Consider the following 24,133-nt stretch of genomic DNA (forward strand, 5'->3'; position numbering starts at 1 on the left):
CCGCCGCTCTGCAGCCCCTGCGGGCCAGAAGTCACGCGGGGAGGGAAAGAGGGATTTCGCGGACAGAAGCCCCCGCGTTCACTCGCATGCGGCAGCGGTGCGGCTGCCTGGGGGGAGCGGTGGCTGGGGGCAGCCTGGAGGCTGCGTGCAGGTGTGGTAGGGACCCTGAGCCGTGGCACCTGGCAAACCGCAATAAATGAGGAAAACAAAACACTCAGTGTCTGGTGCTTCCTATCGCCCTGCTTCTCCCATAGTCTCCCAGAATTAAAGCAAGGGCTCCTCAGAGACAGGGCTTTAATCCTCTGCCTGAAGCCAATGAGCAGAAGTTACGGAGATCAGGGCCCAGCGCGGGGCTTTGCAGGACGCAGAGCTGCCCTGGCTGTGTGCTGGGGGCGGAGGTGCCCCAGGAGCTCAGGCTGCCCCTCCTCGCCTGCCAGAACTGATCCCCAACCATCCCCACCGGGGACAGGCCCTGCCCAAGGCTCCCAGCGCCCACACAGCCGCGGGCCGGGCTGCAGACAGAGCAGCGCTGCTTCACCCGGGAGCAAACAGAGCTGTCACACAGAGCGAGTGGGAAACGCGTGTCACTGAGCTGCAGCAATGCCAAGCAGTGTAAAAGAGAAAGCAGGGCTGGCTGTTTGCTGCTCTCAGTGGCTGGGTAGGGATGGCCAAACCACGCATGGTTTTGAAAAAGTGAAATTCTCTCCAGTATGGTACAAATAACAGTGACCTAACATATCCCTGTGTGCGAGGGGCCAGCTCACGGTGCATTCAGATGCTGTTTCAGAGCATTGGAAATAGAAACATGAATGTAAATACTCGTGCTGGGAATCGGTTTTGTCGGCATCATTATATAATTTCCTTGAATTCTCTTCTTGCTGCAGTACAGTGGCATGGATGGGTTACTTCACAGTAGAACTTGGGTGACATGAATCTCCAAGCTGTTCTGATCTTTCTGTTTTTCCTTGCTGGTACTGACTCAGGAGGACCCATCAAAAGGAGCCTCTGAATGAAAATAGTCCAGATGATGTCTATTAAAAGTTATGGCCATTGATGCATCCACCAGCAAAGCTGGTATTATTATTGTAGAATAAATACTGCTGTACTTTACATTGCAGCCACCTTTTCTGCTTCCTCTGAGTGCCAATACCAGCTGCTCATCAGGAGGCTGGTTCTAAAATTAAAAAAATTAAAATCTCCTGAAATTGCTACTTGAAAAGAGAACCGTGTTGTATTCTGCCTAACAATTAAGTAGCTCAGTTTTAATACCTGTTGAGTACGTTGCTCAGAATGGCAGTGTCCTGTCAGAGGCTGGCAGAGCCTGTGCCTAATGAAAGCAGCTGTAAGAGGAATGTCTGGGCACATCCCTGCCTGTAAACGTCTGTAACCTCAGCTGGGATGGAATAATCCCGTCGTGCACATCAGGAAAGGATGCTGATAGCTGCTGAAGTTCCTGTTGGGTCAGGTTCTTAACCTTCCCCCAGAAGTAACAGTAGCAGCTTTCCTACCTCCACTTACACCTATTCCCACGTAAAGTTTATGAAGACTCACAAAAAAAGAAGAAACCTTTTAACTACAAACAGACTTTGAAGTTGCAGCAGTTGCAGCATCCCACGGCGCATGCAGTCTGAGCGCTCATTAATAGCTAGCACTCATGACAAGGCTCAGCTGCCAATAAACACACCAGGTCCGACCAAGTGTGGCAATTTAACAAAAGATGTGGAATCTTAAGAATTTCATTTTATCTCCATAATAGCCAACAGATGCCATAATCACTTCAAAACCATGTTATCGATACAATTCAAACATTTCAACCATTACAAATTCAGAAGACAGTCATATGTCTCCATATCACAGATTTGATACATAGGTCGATAACATTACTTTTTTACGTAGACTTCACTCATTCTCAGTTTCCCTGTAGCACCCAAAAGCTGTGTGCACAGCTCAGCAGCCGTCCATGCAACGGCCGTGAGTCACCATTCAAACTGAAATGCTGCATCTCAACACCGACCAAACTTTGTGTTAACTGTACCACCGTGCACGTGAGTGCAGCTGCTCTAACAGAACAGCAGCAGTGCTGGCTGAGCTGAGGGCTGCCTCCCATCCCAGCTGTGTTGCAGCTGTGCACGGTGGGGTTGGGGCCATGCCCTGTGCACAGCCCCTGCTCCTCCAGCCAGGACACAGCACTGCATTGCTGATGGCAGCGCCGTGCGGTCACTGCAGGCCAAAGCAGCACACATTGAGCAGTTTGTGAGGTCCAGCAAACCAGAGGTTATCAGTCTGAAACCCTCCTGAGGTACATTTACCGATTCTTAACTGGTAACCTAAATGAGATGGTAGTTTTCTTGAAAAGACCTCATGAGGCCTTACTGCTTCGTTCCTCCTGGCCCTCCCAGCAGCCAGTTTGCTTTAGCACACAGGCAGGAAGCCTGCAGTGCCTGCTGCAAGTAACGCGTTTAAAGTCAGGGTCATGAACAAAAAGGGTTAGTCTGGTCTGTAAACAGAGGTGATAAGGGTTTAACCAAACCCACAGTACTTCCCAGGCCCCCCTGCGTGCTGACATTCATGGCTGTGCTGCATTCCAGGGCCCCAAGTGTCAGCAGCTCCCGCTTACTCAGTGACAGCGCCTGCAGTCTGGGTGCCCGCAGGTCCCGTTCTGCAGGACCCGGCCCAGGCTGCGCCCACCTGCCCAGGAGCCACAGCTCTCCCCGGCCAGCAATCACTGCAGCCCAATGGAGAGCCGGGGGACCCGCGGGCGGCCGCTGCAGAGCTGTGTTGTGCAGTGGGCGTCGCACTGACAGCAGTGGCTGTTCGGAGTCACATTCCCTTAGCTGAGGTCTCAAATTCAGATTTCTCGGATGGTCAACACATTTGCAGACAAAGGTTCACAGGACAAGTGTGGATTCTAAGTAGGAAAGAGAACGCATTCAAATTCACCACATATTTCTTCTGCTGAAGATTTAAACATTGCGTGGCTTTAGCTTTCTTTCTGTTCACTGAATATCAAGGTCAATTAGGAATGATGTCTGGCTAGTACTCTCAGAGCAGATTAGACAGTTGCATCAAAAACTAGGACCGTGTATAGGTCATCTGTTACTGTGACCTACATTTCTGAGAATCTGTTCAATTTGTTTTATTCAAAATGTTGTGCCGTCTCAGTTCTGTTTCTTATAGTAAACCTATAACAGTAGAAAATAGCTTCATTAGATACGTACATAGACACTGCTTACTCCTTCTACTAATACACAAAGAAAATGAGATCCGTACAGCAGACCTGTGTCTGTCATCCATTTAATTTTGAAATAACTTAAGGTTCTGAAAGGCTTATGCCTTATAATCTAAGGCATTCGGCCCACATGCCAAACACTAAGCAATGTGAAATACATAACAGCTTAGCTGCAGCTTTGCTTGCCCTATTTAATTCATTTTTACCTTCAGTAACCGGTGGATAGATGCAGTGCTCGGTGTTACGCTTTGCAAATGAAGAACATACTGCACTACTTGAGTGCAGCAGGGCTGTTTCCTTTCTGCCATGTGAGCTTTGGGGAACCCTTACAGGACAGTGAGTTTTACTGCTCTGTCTGAACAGAACCAGACTTCTTCCAGAACTTTGCGTTTACTCGTGTATGAGGATTTTACCATCCGCATTTTGACACTAGTGCTCAGTGTCTGAGATACCAACCTATGCTTTCTGGGTTGTCATTGTGAAACCACAAAGTGTTTCCAAGAGAAATCTGCCTTGTGGAAAAGATTCCTCTCTACTGACAGCTCTGAGTTGTTCCAGTCAGAAGAACCAGGAATTGGGCAAACGTGTGCTGGTGGAAGTGCTTGGAAGGGGAAGGAGAGAAAGTATCTTAAAATCTTAGAAAATAGCTTCTAAGTACCAATGAATTCAGTGCAAAAGGAAAACTGTAAAGTGACATAATAATTGAATACTCGATTCAAACAGTATTCTAACCAGATTTTAGCACTACCATCTACACCCCTGCAGCTCATCGCTGTGCTTCGAGAACTGGCACAGAACACCCCTACATCAGCTGTGCTCTCATCACAGCCCAGGAGAAAACGCAGGCAGTGGGATCAAACAACTGTAGGAGAGAGCACAAAAGGAGAGCTAACAGATCGAGCTTCTCAGGGCGCCCATGAGGCCATGGGTGCTGGACTGTGGCCACGCAAGCCAGGAGCAGCTGCTGCAGCAGTGCTGCACAAGGCAGGCTCAGCAGGACGCTCGCTTCTGCGGCTCTCAGCATGTGGGAGCCATTTCCCCTCCTTCTTCCCCATGTTTTGCAGCACCGGGGCCTTGCAGTGGAGAAGTGGATGCTAAATGCACAGGCATGAAGGGATCCTTAGTCTCAAAAATAAGGTCTGCGTGGGTTGCATGGGAACCACGCAGGTCACAGCTTGGAGGAAACAATCTGCTTGTAGATTGCTGGGTATTCTCTTCATAACCCTCAGAATGATCTAAAAGATCAGTGGTCCCTAAAATTTGTTTTTGGTGGGTTTTTTTGCTTATCTTATTTCCCATCTATGACGCTACATCACGTTATCTTTTAGCAACAAGAGAAACCTAGCTGTATCCATGTGCCCATGAATGCTATAGGAAGCAGTGCACTTGGAATTACAACTCCCTTTGATGCTCTACAGACACAGGACATTGACTTGCATCACATCCTTTGACACACAGACTTAAAAGAGACACCTGGGCCAGGGCTGGGTGGGATCTGGTGCTGCCAGCACAGCAATGGGCACCCAGTGAGGAAATGGGGACCTGCATGGCCTCCACAGGAAAAAAAAATAGGTCCTTTATGCACTTGACTAGTAGTTACTAGAAGTAAAATCTTTACCATATTAAATACATCTTGAATACATGCTTCAAGATAGCAACGTAGAGTTGGCCCAGAGGTGCCATGCTTTCTAAGCTGAGCCAAAAAAGTGATGTTTCAGAGGTGTTACTTTTGAGAAGAACTGCAAGTCTAGAAGTCTGGCAGATGAGAATTGGATTATATAGCTGAAAAACACAGACCATCTTCAAAGGACAAGTTGCAGTGAATAGGACATGACTGAAAAGCAAATCCTTCATCTGATCTCTCTCCATCCATACAGCTTCCAAAGCAGATATTTTTGTACTTGTCGGCAGTATCAGTTTGTGAACACAGGCACGTTGCTACAGCCAAGGTGTGGGACGTGTTGCACCTGGGAGCTGCCCCTGCTCAGAAGGGCCCTTCCCTTCCCTTTGCAGTGAGGACCATGTGTCAGTCTGCTCTTTCAGGATTCAAGCACATAAAGAAAAACTCTTCAGATCTCTCTTCTGATTACTTTGCAACACAAATTTTCTCTGTCAAATACGCATGCAATTTTTGCACTTTTCTTCAGTGTCTTGAAGTGTTAAAATGATTTCTGGTAAGGTGCATGCAGCAATGCCCATAGAGCAGGCTTTGTACATGCTGATCAGAAACAAAGGAGAGAGTAATTCCAAAGACCAGGATTCTCTTCAACATTCTGATCTCCAGCTACATTTTGTTTTTCAGAAAAATATAAGGACATTTCCAGCCTCACTGCTGAGACTTGTATAAGAGCAGATAGCATCTTCTGGCCAAGTCCAACTGTTTCCCATCTGAAAGCAGAAAGTCCATTCTCCACAGCAGAAGCAGTTTTGGCTAACAGGAATGCCGCACTGAGAGCTGTGCCAGTAGTTTCTAAAAATACCAAAAGGAAGAACCCAGGCTGGGCCTTGGTGCTTGCACAGATCAGCTGCCATCAACAAGAGCACTCAGCACAGTGGTACCTTTGGAGGAAGTTCTTACCTGAGCTCACCACTGTAATAACGCAGGAGAAATATTTCAGTGATGAAGAATCAGTAGCATGCTGCATATACCAACAGACAGTGGCGTTGTATCTGCAGAAGCTGCTTACCAGCATTAGATGTGCCACAGCACAACTGCAGGAACTTATTTTTAACACTGAGGAATCTCAGCTGTCCTGACAATGAATACTGACAGTAATCTTTGGGGCAACAAACGTAAAAGATGTGGGATAAGAGGAGTTCACAGGGATGCTGCTAGGGAACCCACACAAAGAAAAATTCATTCACGGTTACTGGATGCGCAGGGGCTGAGACACAGGGAGCTGAAAGCCATCTGGAAGACAGCAGATGATTAGGAAGAAATATGCAAGTTGCTCCTGCTTATGTCCTCTATGTGCCCATTAACCACCACTTAGATCTGCTTCATTGTAGCTGATAGCTGCAATTCAGCAGAGCTCCCAGCCATCACTTGGTTTTGGTTTTCTTTTGAATTAAACGGAAGATTTCTTACATTACGTAAAACAAGATGAAGATGTACGAAATAAAGCTATCCTGGGCTGAGATCGCTTTGTTCCACGCACACTGCAGGCCCACGCTGCCGGCACGCAGCTCACTGCAGACCCACAGCTCTGCTCAGAGGAGCCCCCCAGGGTGCAGGAGCTGCTGCCACCTCCCTTTGGTGCCTGGGGAGGGCTGGGAAGAAGGAGGCAGAGCTGGCAATGCTGTGCGGCTGATCCCTGCACAAAAACAACTTAGGAGACAGATACTGAGCTGAAGCCTAATCCACTGTGATCGTTCCTATGTAAGTAGGTCAGCAAGAAAGCCCCCAAACGCAGCGTCTTCCAGCCCAGCAGCGGTTCTCCCTGCAAGCGCATTTGACAGATACTACTTTTAGCAGGTAACGCGTTGGGGGGTTTGATTTTGAGAGCTCGTGTGTTTGCCATAGGAAGGTAAAGCAAGTTCCATTTAAAAAGTACAGCTGTTTCAGCTTCTGCTTCCTCTTTGTTTTGCTGCATTATCTCTCTGCAGTTCAAAAGAAGCTTTTCACTCTTCCATGCTCTCTTGCAACAAAAGATTACACCAATTTTGTGAAGCCAAAACATTTTCCCCTACTTAGCCCAGACTCGAGGCTCTGTGTTTCCCTGCAGCCCCAGAAGCACCACGGAGCTCAGGGCAGCTCTGCTGTGCTCTGCGGTGTGGGTAAGGGTACCAGCAGACAGGACAGAGCTCTGCCTTTCGTTAATGTGCTTCAGAGAACTTTATCTGCAATTTGCATGCGCATACCACTGGTTTGATCAACTTGATCCTGACACTGAGCTAAACAGACTGGCAGTAGTCTTGATTATTTCCTTTGCTCTCAGCTCACCTTTTTAGAAACCCTTCCTGTTCAGCAATCTCTTTGGCATAGCCCATACTCATCAGGACAAAGTACCATTTCAGCAGCTACAGGAGAACTAAGTGCAGATGCAACAGCCTCTGTCCCTGTAATACCTCACAGTAGTTAGATTGCACACACACGTGCAGTCGCTGACCTGACACAGCAAGTACTGCTGCTTACAGTAGAGTCCTTGGTGCCAGAACAGTCAATGGTCCTTGTTCCCAAACATCAAACTTTGCGTTTGACTGTACCAAAACATTCATTTTTGCTGTTTATCTAGAGACACGGGGTTATGTTTCTATCTATCCTTCATCTTTCCATTTAAAACAAAAGAACAAAAACCTGCAACAACTGAAACAGTGTTTCTCCCAGGTGTGCAGAGCAGTGCTTTACAACACAGCGCAGTCACTCTTAAGTCATCAACTTGGTCAGGTTCCCATTTAGAATTATGCTGAGACCTCCTCATTTGTCACTTTTTAATCCTTTTAACGTTTGCCATAGCAAATTTGTATCATACCAGTTTGAGGTGTCATATGTTATTAAGTCAGACACCTCACACAGGTCCAGAGTTACGCTGCATCCACCAGCCAATTTGTCAGCTCAAAATTGAATCACAATAACTTGTGAAATCCCCCATAAATCATTGGAAACGGCTATCAGTTTCATTCCTCTCTGGTCCCAGAAGAGCTCTGTGTTTATTTTCTCTGATATAGCATTGTAGCATTACGGTCCCACAGGGCAAATGGTGCAGATTGGTTCCTTTGTGCCCCGATCTCACCGTACCCCAAGATGTATCCAGCAGCCCAACAGTGAGCCTTGGGGCAGGGTGAAGAAACAGAAGCATCAGTGCTAAACGTGAAGGCTGTTTGGCTGCGGCGTCGCTGCTCACACGCTCACATCAACAACAAGAACATTCTCATGGCACAGCTGAGCTTGCTTGGGACAAAACAAAGGCGTTTGTACCCGGCCTTCCCACCGCTGCCGTGCGCCCGCACGCCCCATCGTGCACGGAGCGCCGTGCAGGCGACAGCGTGACCTGGTGGAGGTCGGGGGCACGAAGGGAGGAAGATGTGAACTGAGGAAAAAGCCTGTGTCACAAGGTAGCGTGTAAATACTGACGCGTTGTGCCTGGCTGTGCATGCTTTCCCTGCTGTGCGCTCACATGGCACATGTGCTCCCTGTGCGGCACCACAAGGATTACTGCTCCAGGCCGATCGCTGCTTGTTAGCAATGCTACTCTGCTTTGTTGCTTTTTTCTCCTCCAGATCCTACTCAGTAAGGATTGCAGGAACAAGGTGAGACTGATTTACAGAGAGTTCTTTTAATTTTCAGGATCAGTTGATGCTTAGTGGCACCATTAAGATCAGTCAGTCCATGTAAGCAGTGACTCCAAGCTGTATCCTGGGAACACGCTCATCCCTCACGTGAACATCCAGCTTGCTCGGCATGAGACAACTGACTGGCTTTAACTACTTTTGCAGACAATACGCAGGTTGTTAAGTTATGTTCATAGAGAACGCTCTTGGCCCTGGGATGAGAGGAAGCACTGAATTGAAATCCTCTGCAGAATTTTACAGTGAAATGATTCCTGCTAACTTTGTGAGCTCTGCTTCACTCCCTGCAGTTGTTTCAGGAACAGCAGCAGATTCCACTTCTAAAAATAAGCTGCAAGTAGCTTCTCTCTCAAACCCACAAACCAGGTGGAAAAAAGTGAAGACGACTAGATACAATATAGACATTTAAAGAGACTAAATGCAAAATTACAAGGCTGGGAGCATCATCCCTGCTGCAGTCGGCACAGAAAACATTTCAGCATTGGGTGAATCCACTGGGAATCACAGGATCAGTCTGCCAACCCCCACCCCACGGCTCTGCCTTTGAAGGGTGACCCGAGCTTCAGGCTCCAAAATGCTTCAAAAACCTTAGAGCAGTTATTGACAATACACACATCCACAGGAAGAAAGGCTCTTTCACAACTGCCATTCAGACACATTCAAAGCTGTTTTAAGCACTAAGTCAAGTTCACACTGATAACAGTATTGTTATACTTCTGCTATTCATTAGTGCTCCCGGTTCCATTTTGTAATTAAAATACTCCATTTTGAAATTAAAATACTCGGAGCAGTTTAAGACTTTGCAATAAAGAATGTGCAGCCCTCAACAGTGTTTCCACTGCTAGTCTATGGAAAACATATGCATGGAAAATATGCACAGTACATGTATACAGCCATCTTTGGATAGCTTCAGTGAACATTCAACGCTGTCGGTGAGTTTGAGAACTAAGAAAAACCATCGACCGTTGACTGTACCTTGAGGTTTATCACAAACCCTCTGTTAAACGGAGCTTGAACCTTCATAGCTATATACATATGGTTGCTATTAGCACGCTGTGATTTACAGATCATATTGAAAGCTACAGAGATGGAGTTTTTCCAGTTCTACTTTCTCAAAAAATGAATTGATGTGTAAGAAATAGTTGTTTTCTATTTTTAAAAGACTATGAGTTAGACCAGAATTTCTGCAAAACAAAGTATCTGAGAGTAATGGAAGATTTTGGGTGGACACCACAAGAGTAGTAACGGATCTACAGCATATGGTATACTTGGAAACAAACCTGAGGATGGTACATGTTCAGAACAGCAGAAGGGGAACCCATCCCATTTGGACTGGCAACTTGAGCTCAGCTAGAAGCAGCTCAGGAATGTCAGCTCATTTGCTCCTAGGAGCCTGCACTGGGTTTCAGCAGCTGCTCACCAGCAGCACTGCCAGAGGACTGGATTCCTCCCCACAGGGTCCAGCTGCTCCCATGACTCACGCTGTCGCTTTACAAGCAGGCACACAGGCAAATGTCCCTCCTTTCAAAGGAGAGGTGAACGCACACAGCTCAGCAGCACCTGCTCTGCTGTCCCACCTGGCTGCTCAGGTGCAGCACCACACACAGCCTGCTGTAACAGCACCCTCACAAGAGCACGGGCACCACAGAACCCATAAGGGAATGGCTTAGAGCACACGCCTGTTGGTTTGGGCTGTTGTGGAAGAGATCACATGCAGTTTTACTTCTGTACACAGCCACGAGATATTTGTCTCAGACCCACAAGAAAGCACAGACTCCTGAAAGTGACAGCTATTCCCTGGAAGTACACTTTGCACCTTTATCTGCTCATATCACACGATCCAGCAGAATTAAAACAACAGAACAGGCCCTTATCACATTGCTTTTGACAGTACTGGGCATCTGGTACCCCAACCACCAGGACTTCCCTACCACGAGGGTCTGAAAGCCTTCAGCCACACAGACCCTCATCACGGAGCAGCACTCCTGGCCAGGGCATGTGCCCTGTGCAAGCTCTGCTGGTGGCTCTGCAGTAATCTCAGAGAGGACAAACACTTGGGCAGGATGTCTCTCATACTGCTGTAACACAAGCATTTCTGGAATGAAACCCAGCCCTCATCAAGTTTGAGGACAGGGATTGTGCTCAAGAATTGTTGGACAATCATTTCAGTGGCAGCAGGGCGAAGGTGCGATGACGAACATGCAGTTCTCAGCCTTGTGCTACACAGTTGGGAATGATCTGATCTGCAGAAGCAATCTGCCTGCCAGCAGGAATCTGTGAGTAACCGAACAAATCACCTTTACGTAGAGGGTAACGTTTGTCATATTTTAATGCCATTATCAGAGCACAGAATGTTTGTCTACTATCCTCCCCACGGAAATATAATTTCCAGAAGTCACCAAGACTTCAAGAAGCCCTGAAATAACCGCGTGCTCCGAGACCAAGGACTGCACTGCCGCCTGCCCTGCAGGACCACACAGCACAGTGGGGCTGTCAGCGCTCCGGCCCAGCATCTAATGGCTGCAATCAACATTCATTGCTGTCGGTGGGTTTTTGTTGCTATCAACTCACTGATCAATGAATGCAAACTGCGGACCAGCTGGCTAAGAGGCTGCGTGACCATGCTGCTCACCTGGGGCTGAGCCTGGCAGGAAGGGGACACATGCCTGCTGCTGGAGAAGCTGAGTCGAGTTCTGCCTGCCAGTAACCAGAGGGCTGCACTGGGGCTCAACAGGAGCAGTGGAACATGCCAGCCCTGCTCACCAGGGAGCACGTGCCCATAGGGATGCTCTTTGCTATCTGGCAGCCTGCCTCAAAAGATTAATGTTCTACAAAGCAGTGCATTTGGGATAAAATAAGCATACCCTGTAGATAAGCAGATATTCTAACAGGCCACAAACACAGCTTTTTTCAAGGCTGTATTTCTGTTCCAAGTACAAGAAAGCAATCGTGAGCCATCTTCAGTGCAGACACCATTAGTCCATGCTGCTTCTATGGGGGATCCTTTATAGAGCATACAAGCCATCTGTATAAATATGGAAGCCTGATCAGATGCATCTCTGTGCCAGTCTGTACTATTGAAGCACATTAAAAACATTATCTTGGAATATGAATATTCTTGCTGTGTTCTTTAAGTGAAGTTTTACTCACACAAAGCAAGCTTATTGAAGAGCAAAAATAGATTACTTACTGGCACTTACCAGTGAATTCAAGTACCTTTTTCTACACAGAACACATTTGAATGCAACTTCAGACATGATTTACTTATTTAAGAAAAGACCCCAGGACACGGTGCCGGGCACAGCCAGCTGAGGACAGGTGGTCACTGCTCAGCCCAGCAGTACCACAGTCAATTCACTGCTAAATGGGTGCAGGCATTTTCCTGAGCCATGCTTACTCCTGCAGCTGCTGACGGGGTGCTTTGGAAGCAGCCTGCTGAGACATGCAGCACAGGGCACTGCACAGCCACCAGCTGTACACCTGCTGCACACTTCAAGTCACAACAACTTGCTAAAGACATCTGAATTCCAATTAGGTGAATCTTCGTAATAAATCCCTGCCTCCTTATTCTGCTAGAAGACAGAATTGTTTCATTTGAGTCAGGAACCGCCTTGCTGCGATCAACAGATTGACAAGCTGAAGACTACTCCATGCAGAACTGAGGCTTTAGAATAAGTCCTCCCACGTGTGGCAGAGGGGATCTTTCAGTGTCAGCCACCACCAGTGAGCGCAGCCACGGCATGCTTAGTGTGGGCTGGGGGCTGCAGTCACGTCTAGAAAGTTCTCTGGAGCACCACAGAACTGACTGGATGCTCAGCCACAGAACCAGGCAGGGGCTTGGTGTGGATGCAGGTGGACATTTTGCCTTTGAAACTTTAAGGCATGTTTGGAAGACTCAAGAAGTATGGTTGCACAATGTGGACTTTTCCCAGTGGGTTATTAAATAAGAAAGCACATTCATGTTATTTTAAACACTGAAATATCACTCGGCCTACACTGGTTTTCTCCACGTCTTCTTGAAAACATAGAAGAAATCCCTGACTGATGTTCATCCTTATTGCAAAGGAATATGAGAATAACTCACTTCAATTATTCCAGATAAGACATTTCAGGAACAAAGACTACAATACAGTTTGCTAATCCATAAGCAGAAAGTTTAGGCAGACACTCCACAGTTGCATTCTCTGGATGCACAAATGTGCACAAGAATTCCATTTCCTGCTCCACCGTGAAAGTCCTTTTGTCTTTTTCTTTACTTCCATTTAGTAATGAGACAGCAAGAAAAAAAATCTACTGGGGTGGGAGGGAACAGGTTATAGCAGAGATGTTCAGGAGTTTTGGATACTCGTGCCTGGGACAGTTCAGATGTTTGTGGCACCAGCTGCTCCATGCCAGCAGCAGCCACAGCCCTGCAGGATGGGCAGCAGGACCTGCACACCAGGGCCTCTACCAGCAGGCACTGCCATCAGCCTGCCCACCTGCACCCACAGTCAGAGCACGAGACAGGAAGACATCGAAAGAACTCAAAGAGCTCAGTTTATTTAGTTTGTCAGAAGTTTATATCAATATAGACAGGCATTTTTCAGTTCAAAGATAACAGACAAGAAAGCTGTAGCTAGACACATTCAGACTAGCAATAATAAACAATCACTTAAGGGAAAAAGAAGGTTGCTCAACTCACGTCAGACAGCCTTTGCTTTCAGTATTTGGCAGAGATATCCTGATGTGAGAATTTGGTAAAAATTAAATTCTGTTTTAATACTTTTTACTGCACTGAGGGCTCCATGCATTATGTCTAAGCTTTTTCAGGCTACAGAGACTGGACAGAACATTAAGCAATGTTCTCATTAGCTCTACATTTCTCAAGGCAGAGGGACAGCAGTCCTCCAACAAACCGAGTGCCACCAACACAACAGGAGGCAAGGCTGTGTCCTGGAACAGGACAGGTTTTTAGCAGCTGGGAACATCTGAGCATTGCTTTTAAATGGACGCCTGTTCATAGTCTGCCACACTTGAGAACTCCATAAGTTGTTTTAAACAAGAAGTCTGCACAAAGATCATCCCCCTGTTTGGAATACAATTTCTTGAATTTGGTCTGTAACATCCGACAACGACTTGTTGCCATCTAGTGGATTCTAACCAGCAAAACGCAGGCGGTCCTCGGGCACAGCAGGCACCGCTAGATGGAGTTCTGCAGGGCTGTAACCCTGGAGATGCAGTAACAGGGTCGATCCTGATCTGAGACTGGGTAGAATGAAGACGTGTTCTCTCTAGATCTTGATCTTCCTCAAAATAGACAACATTTACTCTCATCCCATTACCACAATTCGTGTTTTAGGTGTGGAGCAGCGTTTTGGTCACAGAGTGCTATGGGAGCAGTCGTACTGGGAAGTGGATTTTACTCTCTGCTCTCCATTTCAGTAGTAGTCTCCAGCTACTGAATTTCCAAGCGTAATACAGAAACACTTCAGACACTTTTACCACAAGGTAATTTACCAGCATCTCACATTTTATTTTCACTCTATCTCTGTAACAGTCAGGCATCAACTTTACAGCTTTCACTGATGTGTCTCCAGTGGAAAAGCCCCCTGTGCAGCCTTCTGCTGGCATCAGCAGTGACTGCAGACCTGCTCGGTGCTACTTCTGTGGGAAAGAGCTAACCCAGTGTCAGACCCTCATCTCCGTAAGCATTAGCAGACTTCTCCAAGTCTGTACAGGGAAGTACGATCATCTCTTTACAAGACCTCTGAGCAAGAAATACTACCTCATATTCAGCAAGAAAAAGAGGTACTTACTGGCCATGGAGTTCATAGGAAGGACAGGAGAAGAATTCATCTGCTCCACATCTGTAGCTAATGGGAAAGTGAAAATGAGAAAGTTGTGACGTGCATTTTACCAGGTACTTAAGAAACCTTTAATTTTGAAAATTTACATTTAAGAAGCAGTTTTTCCCCCTTCCTCTTTTACAGTCTCTCTCTCTTGCACATCCATTATCTGCAGACCTGCTTTCAGAGCAGCCATCCAGCAATCTGACCTGCAGTGGTTTAAGAATATTTTCACCATGAAGAAATCCAAGTTCTGACAGCTTTAAGCTGTGTACAATATCATCCTGTAAGTGAAGCACTACTGCAAAGCGAAGAGATGCCACGCTGTCTGTGTCCAGTGCAATCTCAAAAGATCCCTGATAGGAAGACAGATTCCCTTCCAGAAGTACACAGAACAAAGGAGTACCAGAAGCCATGCCTTTAAAGACAAAGACACTCCAAAAGCTTTATTTTGTAACAGCTGAAAGAGCAAACAGACCAACCTTCCTGTGCTTTGCTAATAAAAACCACAAAGCCAGAATGTGATCTGGAGGGAGTGCCAGGTACCCTCTGCATTTTGGGAAGGATCCAGCTTTCCAGGAGCCAAACCAAGAAAAAGCCATTTTGCAGTAACAGGGTCAGTCCTAATCTGAGACTGCATAGAATGAAGATATGTTCTCTCTGGATCTTGATCTTCCTCAAAATAGACAACATTTACTCTTACCCCATTACCACAAGTGCCCAAGTTGAACAAACCAGTGTTCATCATTTTGATACTAGTAGATATCACAAATATATCATTATCATATTTATCTTTAAGACCCAGTAAATGCACACGAGTTTACATTCCTCAGGCACAGAGCAGCCACAGCCAGAGCTCACTGTCAGCCCAAACCACATCTTCCACATTCTTACAGTTCTGATTTATTCGGCAGCAGCAATTCTCTGAAGACTATTGTTTACACTGAGAAGTGAAAAGTTCTGCTGTAATTAGGCAAACCACACAGATCTAAGCACTTCGGCAGACCGCTGTCATGGAGCAGATGGGGCAGACAGACCATGCCTGTGCTAACAGAACCCTCCTGCCACACTTCCCTGCTGCATCCATGAGTGCTCTGCTTAGGAGACCTGGTCTTACAGTACAGGACCAACAGCTTCAGCCCAGTGCACTAAATGCCAGCCACAGAAACAGCAGTGAGAGGTTTAGTCAGAAGTGCACTGGGTTATGTCTGTCCTGTTCCCTGCTGAGATAAAGGTATTTGCTACCCAGGACTTCTGAACAGTTTTGGATTCCTGGGAAGAGTCTCGTGGATTGTTTGTTCTCCCCTTGCTTTTCCTATTTAAAGCCATATATACTTTGACATATGAATCAAAATAAGTGCAGCATTACTTTGACAGTGGTAGAATTGGCAAGCCCAACCAGTAAGCCCACGGAGATGCCATTTTTGTGCAGAGCCGAGCTTTCAGAAAGGCTGAGGCAGCAGATGAGCAGATGGCCATCTATTGGGGTTTACCTGCTGCCCCAGCCCAGCTGCCCCAGAACCAGATGGCAGAGCTGCAGGGGAAACCACCTGGGCAGCAAGCTACACCTGCAAACAGCTGTTAGTCATCGAGTATCATGCAAAAGGCAACCAAGTAGCACATGTCTTTGAAAGAGTGACTTTTGAGCAGTAAGCATTTGAAGAGCATCCTGGTGAAGATTTTTCAACTCCTGTAGTTCTACACTTACTCCTGCCATGCCACTTTAAATGTTACAGACAACAGAAGCACAACAGTATCTCCTAGCTACACCGAACAGGGAAATTTCAGTCCAGGCTTAACATTTTGTATGCTTTTAGTTCCTAGTATATTCACCAATACGTTCACAACTTCCTTCTGCTCAAGCCCAAAGTTCTGAGATTTGCCTCCACGTTCTGGCAGGCACTGCTGGAACCCAGCAACAAGTCCCCCCAGACACACAACAGGGCAAGTCCACAACACCAGCACATCAGCACTTCTGTTATGCTGCTGGCAAAGCAGCGTTCAGAGCCTATTAATCTCAAATCACTTTTTTTTTTTTTTAATAACTTTACCAAACCACAACTACTTTCTCTATAACTTGCTTTGACCAGGTTGACATTGAAGCATTCTTATCTGCCCTTACCCTGCCAGCCCTTTTACTTTCATGATTATATGCAACATTAAATTCCTAAAGACAATTCAGCTAAGAGATAGAGATCAACAACCAGCTACGACTTTGGAAACAGGTTTGCTCTAAGAGATGAAAAGGACAAAAGTCTGCTCAGCTCTGAAGACCAGCTGTTGCCAATACAACTATTTACCCTCTGACCTTTTCCTCTGCCCAGTAAGAGAACGATGCCAATTGTTTTCCTGTATTATATACTGTTTACAAGCCCAGAGTGGCATGAAAGGAATTAATAATTTAGCTCATGGAGCTGATGACCCTTATTGGGGTACCCCTTATTTGCTGAACAGAAATCGGAGCAAAAAGCTGCCTTGAAGCCACAGGGTTGCTTTAAGAGTTTCTCAGTTTACAGCCTAATTGGCCACCATAACATAAATCAATTATTTCTCCTGTTTTAAACAACAATGCTACCTATTCTCAACCACTCGATCTCTAACTTCCCTTGTATCAAGCCAGGCCTTGTTCTTTGACTTTTACAGCTGTATAGTAAACATGATGGCAAGGAGAGCTTGGAGGGCTGTGCAGGATGAGGAACATTTGGAAACGCCAGCAAAAAGAGGTTATGCTATTCTGAACTTCTCTTGACCTCTGGCTGCCCTTGTCCCACTCACGCTAATTGAAGGGCTATATGGACCCCTCTCCTAGAAATGAACTTAGCCTGAACCTGTGCCATAGCATTGGACTTTGAAGGTATCGGTGCATGAGTTTTGGTGCCCCAGCACCAAATGTTATCATCTTACATTCAGGAAGAGGACAGTGAGCAAGACAGTGCCCTGAGCGAATGCAGGAGCACTGCGATCAGAATAAGCAGGAGAGCACGACATTCAGTGCCCGGCATCTTCCACTGCTTTACCAGCAGAGAATTAATTCTGCGGGTGAATCTGTCTGATGAAATGCAGTTATGCTTTATGTGATTGCAAAGAAAAGGACATTAACTAAAGAAAAATCCAGCTGATCTTCCACTGGAAGGAGACCTATTTTGAAGGTTGGATTGGCTTACTGAGGGATCCATTCACTAAGCTTTCAACATCTCTAAAGATGCAGACTCCATGGCCTCTCTGGACATTATTCCAGTGCTGCATCACTCCCAATACAATCTTTATTCCCACGCTCCCTGAGACATCCAGCAGGAATTCCCTTTCTTGCAACTCATAACCATTGTCTTGACCTTTTGCCACAAACCTCTGGAGGAACACTGATTTCATTTTTATCTATAATGACTTCTAAAGAGCTGGAAGAGTGCCAATTAATCCCCACTTAGCCTCCTCTCTGCCAGGCTAAACAAATGCAATCCCCTCAGCCTGTCCTCATTTGTCACCTGTTCCTGCCCCGGCCATCCCAGCAGCCCCACTCCAGGCGTACTGCAGCTCACCTCCCATCTCAGTGATGCAGCTGCAACTTCACCATGTCACACAGGGGAACGGTCACTCCCCTCAGCCTGCTGGCTCCACATAAGCCAGCCCACAATCAGCTGTTTTCATCACAAGCACACACTACAGACATGCTCCTGAGGTTCCCTGGGACCCCGCATCCTTTTCTGCAGAGCTGCTCCCCAGCCCACACCATTGCATGGTTCCAGATGCAGGATTTGACATCTGTCTTAGGGACCTTTGATGTTTCAATCAAAGCCCTTTCCTTCAGGTTACTGAAGTCCTTCTCAATAGCAGCTGTGCTCTCCGGAGCAGTCTGGTGCCATCTGCTAGTCCAGCGAGCACGCTGCATCCCATCACCCAGCACTGACTCCAAGCAGAGCACTGAGGGGCCACCACTGCCTCTGAACAACCAGCTGCTGCCCCTCGAGCCAGACAGCACAGGGAGATCTTCACTCACACTTCCCCAATTGGTTACACTGATTACATGGCAGACTGCACCAAAAGCCCTTGCTTCACATAAAGGTGAGCAGCAAATAGCTCTCATCCACGGGTCCAGTCATTTCTTCAGAAAAGGAAGAAGGCATGAATCGCTCCAGGTAAACCCACAGCTGTCCCAGTTACCTCCCATCCTCCACATGCCTGGGAACATCTCTCAGGAAGATTTGCTCCATGCTCTCCCCAGGGTCCGAGGCAAGGCTGACTGGCCCACAGCTCCACAGATCAGCTGCTGCTAAACAGACCTGAGCTAAAGGTGATTCATTATCCCTTATCAGCTAATGCTACCATACAGAGACATTCCTCCCCTTTCCCCTACATTGTGTGGAGCTGCTCATCTCACCTCAGTGAGGAAAACACGCTGCTTGGAGAGGGGAGCAGGGTAAGGTCATCTCCTGATAAATATTCTGGGTTGTGTTAAAAAGAAAAAAAATCAAGTGAAGTTCCTATTCACAACTGCAACTGAAAGCAGATAATCACAGCAGTTCAATGTCCCTAGTGCTTAAAGAGCCGTACCTGTGCTGTATTCAACAAACACTATACAGACATCCTTATTTTAAACATCTGTTTACATTCCAGTAAAATTCTGTCAGTGTAGTGTCTGATTTATTGATGCCATCAAAAGTCACAGGATTCCTGAAATGCCTCCTGAGAGGCAAAAATCGAGGCGGAATGGAGCCCTGCGATGCTGCGCTTTCAGCTTTACCATGAGTTTCCAGGACCTTCTGTGTTCCATCACAGCAGCGCAGTGCCCACCCCGAAGTGCCAACTGCAGCCTGCCCAGCAACACAGCGGGGCTGCCTGGCACTGCAGGCAGAGGGGCCCCGAGCCACCACTGCCACTGAGGTCATGATGCAGCTCAGCCCTCAGAGGAGATTGTGGAAATTGTGTCCGTCTTTAGGGAAAGCTTGTTGCGTGCTTGTATTCAGGAAGAAAAGTTTGTGGGTTCCCCTAAAGGGCTCATACTTATGAAGAAATCCTTCAAACAAGCAACCCCAAGAGCTCCAGGAGATGCATGGGGCAATCCACTTGATGGGAAGGAAGCTACAGCAGTCAAACCTAAATATGCCTTATAAAACATCTGGGTTTCTTTGCCTGTAAATTGAGATTCATGTTAATCTTCACAGTGTTTCACAATCTTTTGGTGACATTTACTATCCAGATGTTTCATTCATAACCTAAATTACATGTTCTGAAGTACTGAACCAGACACTGGAGAAGCCAGGCTTCAGCTTCTTTATACAGCATTACAATATTAACATTCCAGTGCAGAAGTGTCAGTATTACATAGGCAGTAAAAATAAAAGATGGACTTCCAGCTCCCAAAGGATCACATTAGTGTTTTCCCAAAGCACTACAATGACAGGCACTTACTCAGATTTCTGCTGCACAGCCAACACTTCTCAACAGTAATTCCTCCTTCTGAAGGCATCTTGATGCACATCTTTGTTCCTAGACATACAATTTTCCACCTGCTGTACCTGGAGCATGTTGTGGTTGAATATGATACTGCCTAGCAGGCAGCCCTGACAACTCCAATATTGAAACATCAATTGCATAATCATCTTGTAAATCCTGGTGTTGTCTATACATCAGAGAAAATCTTACATTTACTTTTTGGTCACATGTAAAATATTGTCCAACATAAGCCCTTGGCATGCCACTATAAAGATCTACTGATTTGGTCTGCTACATTTACTCACCTTAAAAAATAGAATTAACTGATATTATTGAAGGTGGAGGCACCACTGAGTTTTTGAAGAGTTATCAATGCAGATTAATATTCATCCACCAAAAACTGATAGCACGTTGTGACGCACAGAACATGCCAGAAACCGGGTTGTAAATTATCTGGCATTCCCAGAGGTCCCAGATGCCAATAACCAACACTTCAGACCAGAAGCACTACCAGATCTCCTTGTGACATGTCCTTTCAATCCAGCACCAGTACATGACAAACAGGGATCCTGGAGAAGCACAAACACACTATGAGCTCTGGAAACAGCTTTCCCTTAACCTCAAGGTTAATGAATTTAACAGTGTTTATCTTCAAATTTTAATTAGTGGAGATAGCATTACAACTTCTAACTGTAATGGACAGCCAACCCTGCTAGGACTGCTCTCGGCACTAACATGGAAATGAGAGAAGACTAGCTAGCACTTACTAGTGGGTGAGCTGCATTCTGTGGAAAGGCCTTGACAGAGCCCCAGAATGTGAAAAATAGGTGTAAGCACTACACGTTAAAACAAACTCCTTAACTGCGAGTACACAAATACTGAGCCATTACAATCAACTAATGAACACAATCAACATTAGAACGCTGCACTAGAAAGAGTGAAAGCTTTCTAACAGCCTAGGTGCAGCACACTCCTATAAAGCTTAATTACCAAACAAGGTAATGGAGTTGCAGCAGCTATGCTTACTGTACCATATTCAGGAACCTACTGCTGACATTCTGAATTTCTGCACTGTTCCCTTCTTCTATTACTGATTCAAACAATTCCCATGAAATTCAGTGACCTACAACCTCCCAGTACCAGCTGCTCTTCCCTTGCAAGACCAGCTTTGAGTTTTGTTAGCATGAGAAGCTTATATTAAGCATTTGGCCTCCCAGGGATGAAGACTGCGCACAGACAAGAAACGGGGGAAATCTGATTCTCTGTCACCACCTCCCTCTGCCTACTGTCCACAGTGCTCGCAAACTGCATTAGCTCCTGCTGCTTGCAATTCCAGAAACTTTCCTTTCTCCTTTGGCCTCATTCCATCCACATCTGTCTGCTGTAATCTCATTTTGTGGGATGCCATGTCTTATTAGCTTTTAAGTGTGGTAGCACACTGAAGCATCATGAAAAGCACATCAGAAAGATGTTTGAGAACTAGAAAATAGCTCTAATTCTAAAAGAGAAGCATCATTCCTAACGTTCAGATATTTGAGGATTTGCCTCCAGTTGTACTAGGAGGTTACCTGCCTTAAACACAGGAAAAATGTAGGCTTTTTAAAAAAAGGAAGCTCCCATTCTTCCCAATGGAAAAATCATTTTCAAGTATGTTTAGGGTACACTGACACTCTAAAGACAAATCTGAAGCTTTAATACTAATTTAATTAAGTACAGGCACAGCAGTTAACCAGTACTCCATTAAATTGGACAAAAAAAAATCCGTAGGACACCATAGCAGAAGTTAACCTTTCCCTTGTTTAATGCACTCCTACAGCACTTGCCATGCAGATGCTCGAGGGGACGGCTCCATTCACCAGGCTGTACACAGCAGAACCAGACCAGGGGGCCACCATGGCCACCTCCATCCCATCACTGCTCCCCCAGCAGCTGGCTCAGCAGCACCCGACACCTTCATGCTTACAGACCAGAGACATTTGAGTTCTCTCCTTGTGTTACACAGAAATTAAACACCCTACAAAATCAAAATAGGAGCACTCCCACTGAGGAGCCCTGCTGTCCACCACATTTCACAGATGGACCACGTTCTGCTTGGCCAGTGTTGCAGCTCAAGGCTCATCATTTGAGCACCAGCCTACCTCACCTCGTCCCAACTATAAACCCTGGCCAAGCTTGGAAATACCTCATCCTACCAAAACCATTCATCTCATCATGACCTTATCCACAGGGACAGAATGAGACGAAAGCAGCTTGAGCCCTGCCCTGGAGAAGGGCAAGATGGCTTTTCTTTGAGCACCTATACCATAAGCCATAAGAGATTCAAGCATTCTAGCTTACTCTAGCACTGTATCACCTTCTGGGCATTATCTTCCTTACTACAAATAGGATAACATTTTGTAGATTAAAAAAAATAATAATCAGAACTCCTAATCACAGCTCAATACAAAAGGCAACGGCTCAAGAAGAACATGAAGAATTTCAATATTATTTTAGAGTTAACTGATTAAAAGAAAGAAGTTCCAAAGCAATTAGGCATGAGAACACTGTCCTGCTCTCTTTGGCTATTTCCACATACATCCCTGCTCTCTTTGGCTATTTCCACATACATCCCTGCTCTCTTTGGCTATTTCCACATACATCCCTGCTCTCTTTGGCTATTTCCACATACATCCCTGCTCTCTTTGGCTATTTCCACATACATCCCTGCTCTCTTTGGCAGCCAGCCTGTGCCCAGCTGTGCTCCCAATACCTCCCACCTTCACCCAAGGCCACCATTACATGTTCTGCAGCACAGCACACCATTGTACCTAACCTCTTCTGCAATAAAGAAAAGCCTTAAATTTACTTTGAGACAGCTTTAAACTCAAGGTCATTTCAAAGCTTTTAATTACTAACCAGGATCTCGTCCCCAGCACTGCGAGCAGCTGGCTGTGCTGTCACCAGCCACAGCTCACAGGCACTACACTGAGCCCAGCCATGTGGAGTGGGCCTGGCTGCCCTTGCTGCCCAGCACCTGAAGGCATCAGCAATGGGCACAGGCCCAGGAGCTGCTCTGCCCAACAGCCAGCCTGGAGCACGCCATGGTGTGCATTAAACACTGGGGTTTCTCACAGAGTTAAACTTCAGAGTATTTCTGATGAAACACTTCTGTTTTGAAGGTCAGAAACGCTCCGCAGCAGAGAAGGCACACAGGAACAGCACCTGTCCTTGGGGATGGGGCTGGCACCAGGAGGGCATGCTGCCCCACAGCAAGCACCCGGCACGAGGGGACAGAGTGCTGGTGTTATCATTACAACACTTGTGTCACACTTCTGTCACTATTAGAGCAGGAGGAGGAAAACAGCCCAAGCAGCCAAAGGCACCAGGCTGCAGCCCTGCAGAGCTGAGCCATAAACAACTTGCTTGTTTCAATTTATAGCATCTTACTAGAAAAGAACTCAAATAGCCCCTGCCTACTGGCTATAATAAAAACGTATGTAGACATAAGATTTTATTTAGAATTACAAAATTTTTAAGACACAAAGTAGGATGAGCATCCGGAGGTATTCCTTCCCCAAGACCAGTGAGTGCAGACAGCGCCGTCACTGTGCCGACACAGAGGTGCACCAGCAGGGCCGGGGCTCCTGCTTCCCACCCTGGGTGATTGATCATGCTCTGCTCCTTAGAAGGGCTGATTGGTTTCCTGGTGCCAGGAAAATGATTGATGAACATTTCGAGTCATGGGCCTCCCTTCCTGCTGGGTGCCCTTTTCTCTTGTCTCCTGCAGGCCCAGGGAGCTTTTTCAAGACTAGGAAGTGTCATTTTTATGGATATCATCCTGTGGTAGGGACAGTTCACTGAGGAGAGCCGCATGTAAATTAAGATGAAGCAGAAAGGATCAGCTCTCACATGCTTGGGTGACAAGGCAGTAGAGCACGCATCAGGTGAGCAAGAAAATGGAAGAAGGTAAAGACAAGCTGCACAGAGCCAACAAGCACCGCTGGATGCACCAAGCCACCACACTCAGATCACTGCTGAAGGCAGGAACACGAGCTTACACAGCCCTGTGCTCAGCAGACGCTCCCTCACTTTTCTCCAGTTTTGCAAGCCAGGCCAATACCCCCCACCACACACCCATGGGATGCCATTCTGGTGGGAGCTGGGGCTTCGGCTCCTTTTAGACACACACGCTTTTACAAACCCAACCTTAACACTCAGCAATGCCTCCTGTGCAACAGCAAAGTGCAGCTCTGCCGATAACTCGAGTTACTCACAGGTAGAAATAATCACTGCCTGGACCATCAGAAAGGGCACTGCTCTGCTGCTGTTCATAGAATTGGCTCAGGATGTATAATCTCACAGCAGAAGTGCATGTAACACA

The 24,133-nt window shown here is 46.5% G+C and overlaps 1 protein-coding gene and 1 long non-coding RNA gene across 3 annotated transcripts in view; one reads left to right on the forward strand and one right to left on the reverse strand.

Annotated features, from left to right (window-relative positions):
- The window catches only part of NR6A1 (nuclear receptor subfamily 6 group A member 1), a 54,976-nt gene extending 32,332 nt beyond the window's left edge, over positions 1-22,644 (reverse strand). Inside the window, exon 1 of one of the 2 annotated variants that reach the window (XM_031556250.1) lies at positions 14,314-22,644. In XM_031556250.1, the coding sequence (XP_031412110.1) occupies positions 14,314-14,353 (40 nt within the window). In that variant the 5' untranslated portion in view covers positions 14,354-22,644. The remainder of the gene's footprint in view (positions 1-14,313) is intronic. The other variant, XM_010721066.3, reaches the window with a different exon arrangement.
- Positions 1,938-11,631, forward strand: LOC116217298. The gene is made up of 2 exons (XR_004161683.1): positions 1,938-8,284; positions 8,517-11,631. It is a non-coding gene; the product is annotated as an uncharacterized LOC116217298 (long non-coding RNA).
- Positions 22,645-24,133: the final 1,489 nt, after the last annotated feature.

The sequence above is a fragment of the Meleagris gallopavo genome, chromosome 19 (genome assembly GCF_000146605.3).
Source record: "Meleagris gallopavo isolate NT-WF06-2002-E0010 breed Aviagen turkey brand Nicholas breeding stock chromosome 19, Turkey_5.1, whole genome shotgun sequence".
NCBI lineage: Eukaryota > Metazoa > Chordata > Aves > Galliformes > Phasianidae > Meleagris > Meleagris gallopavo.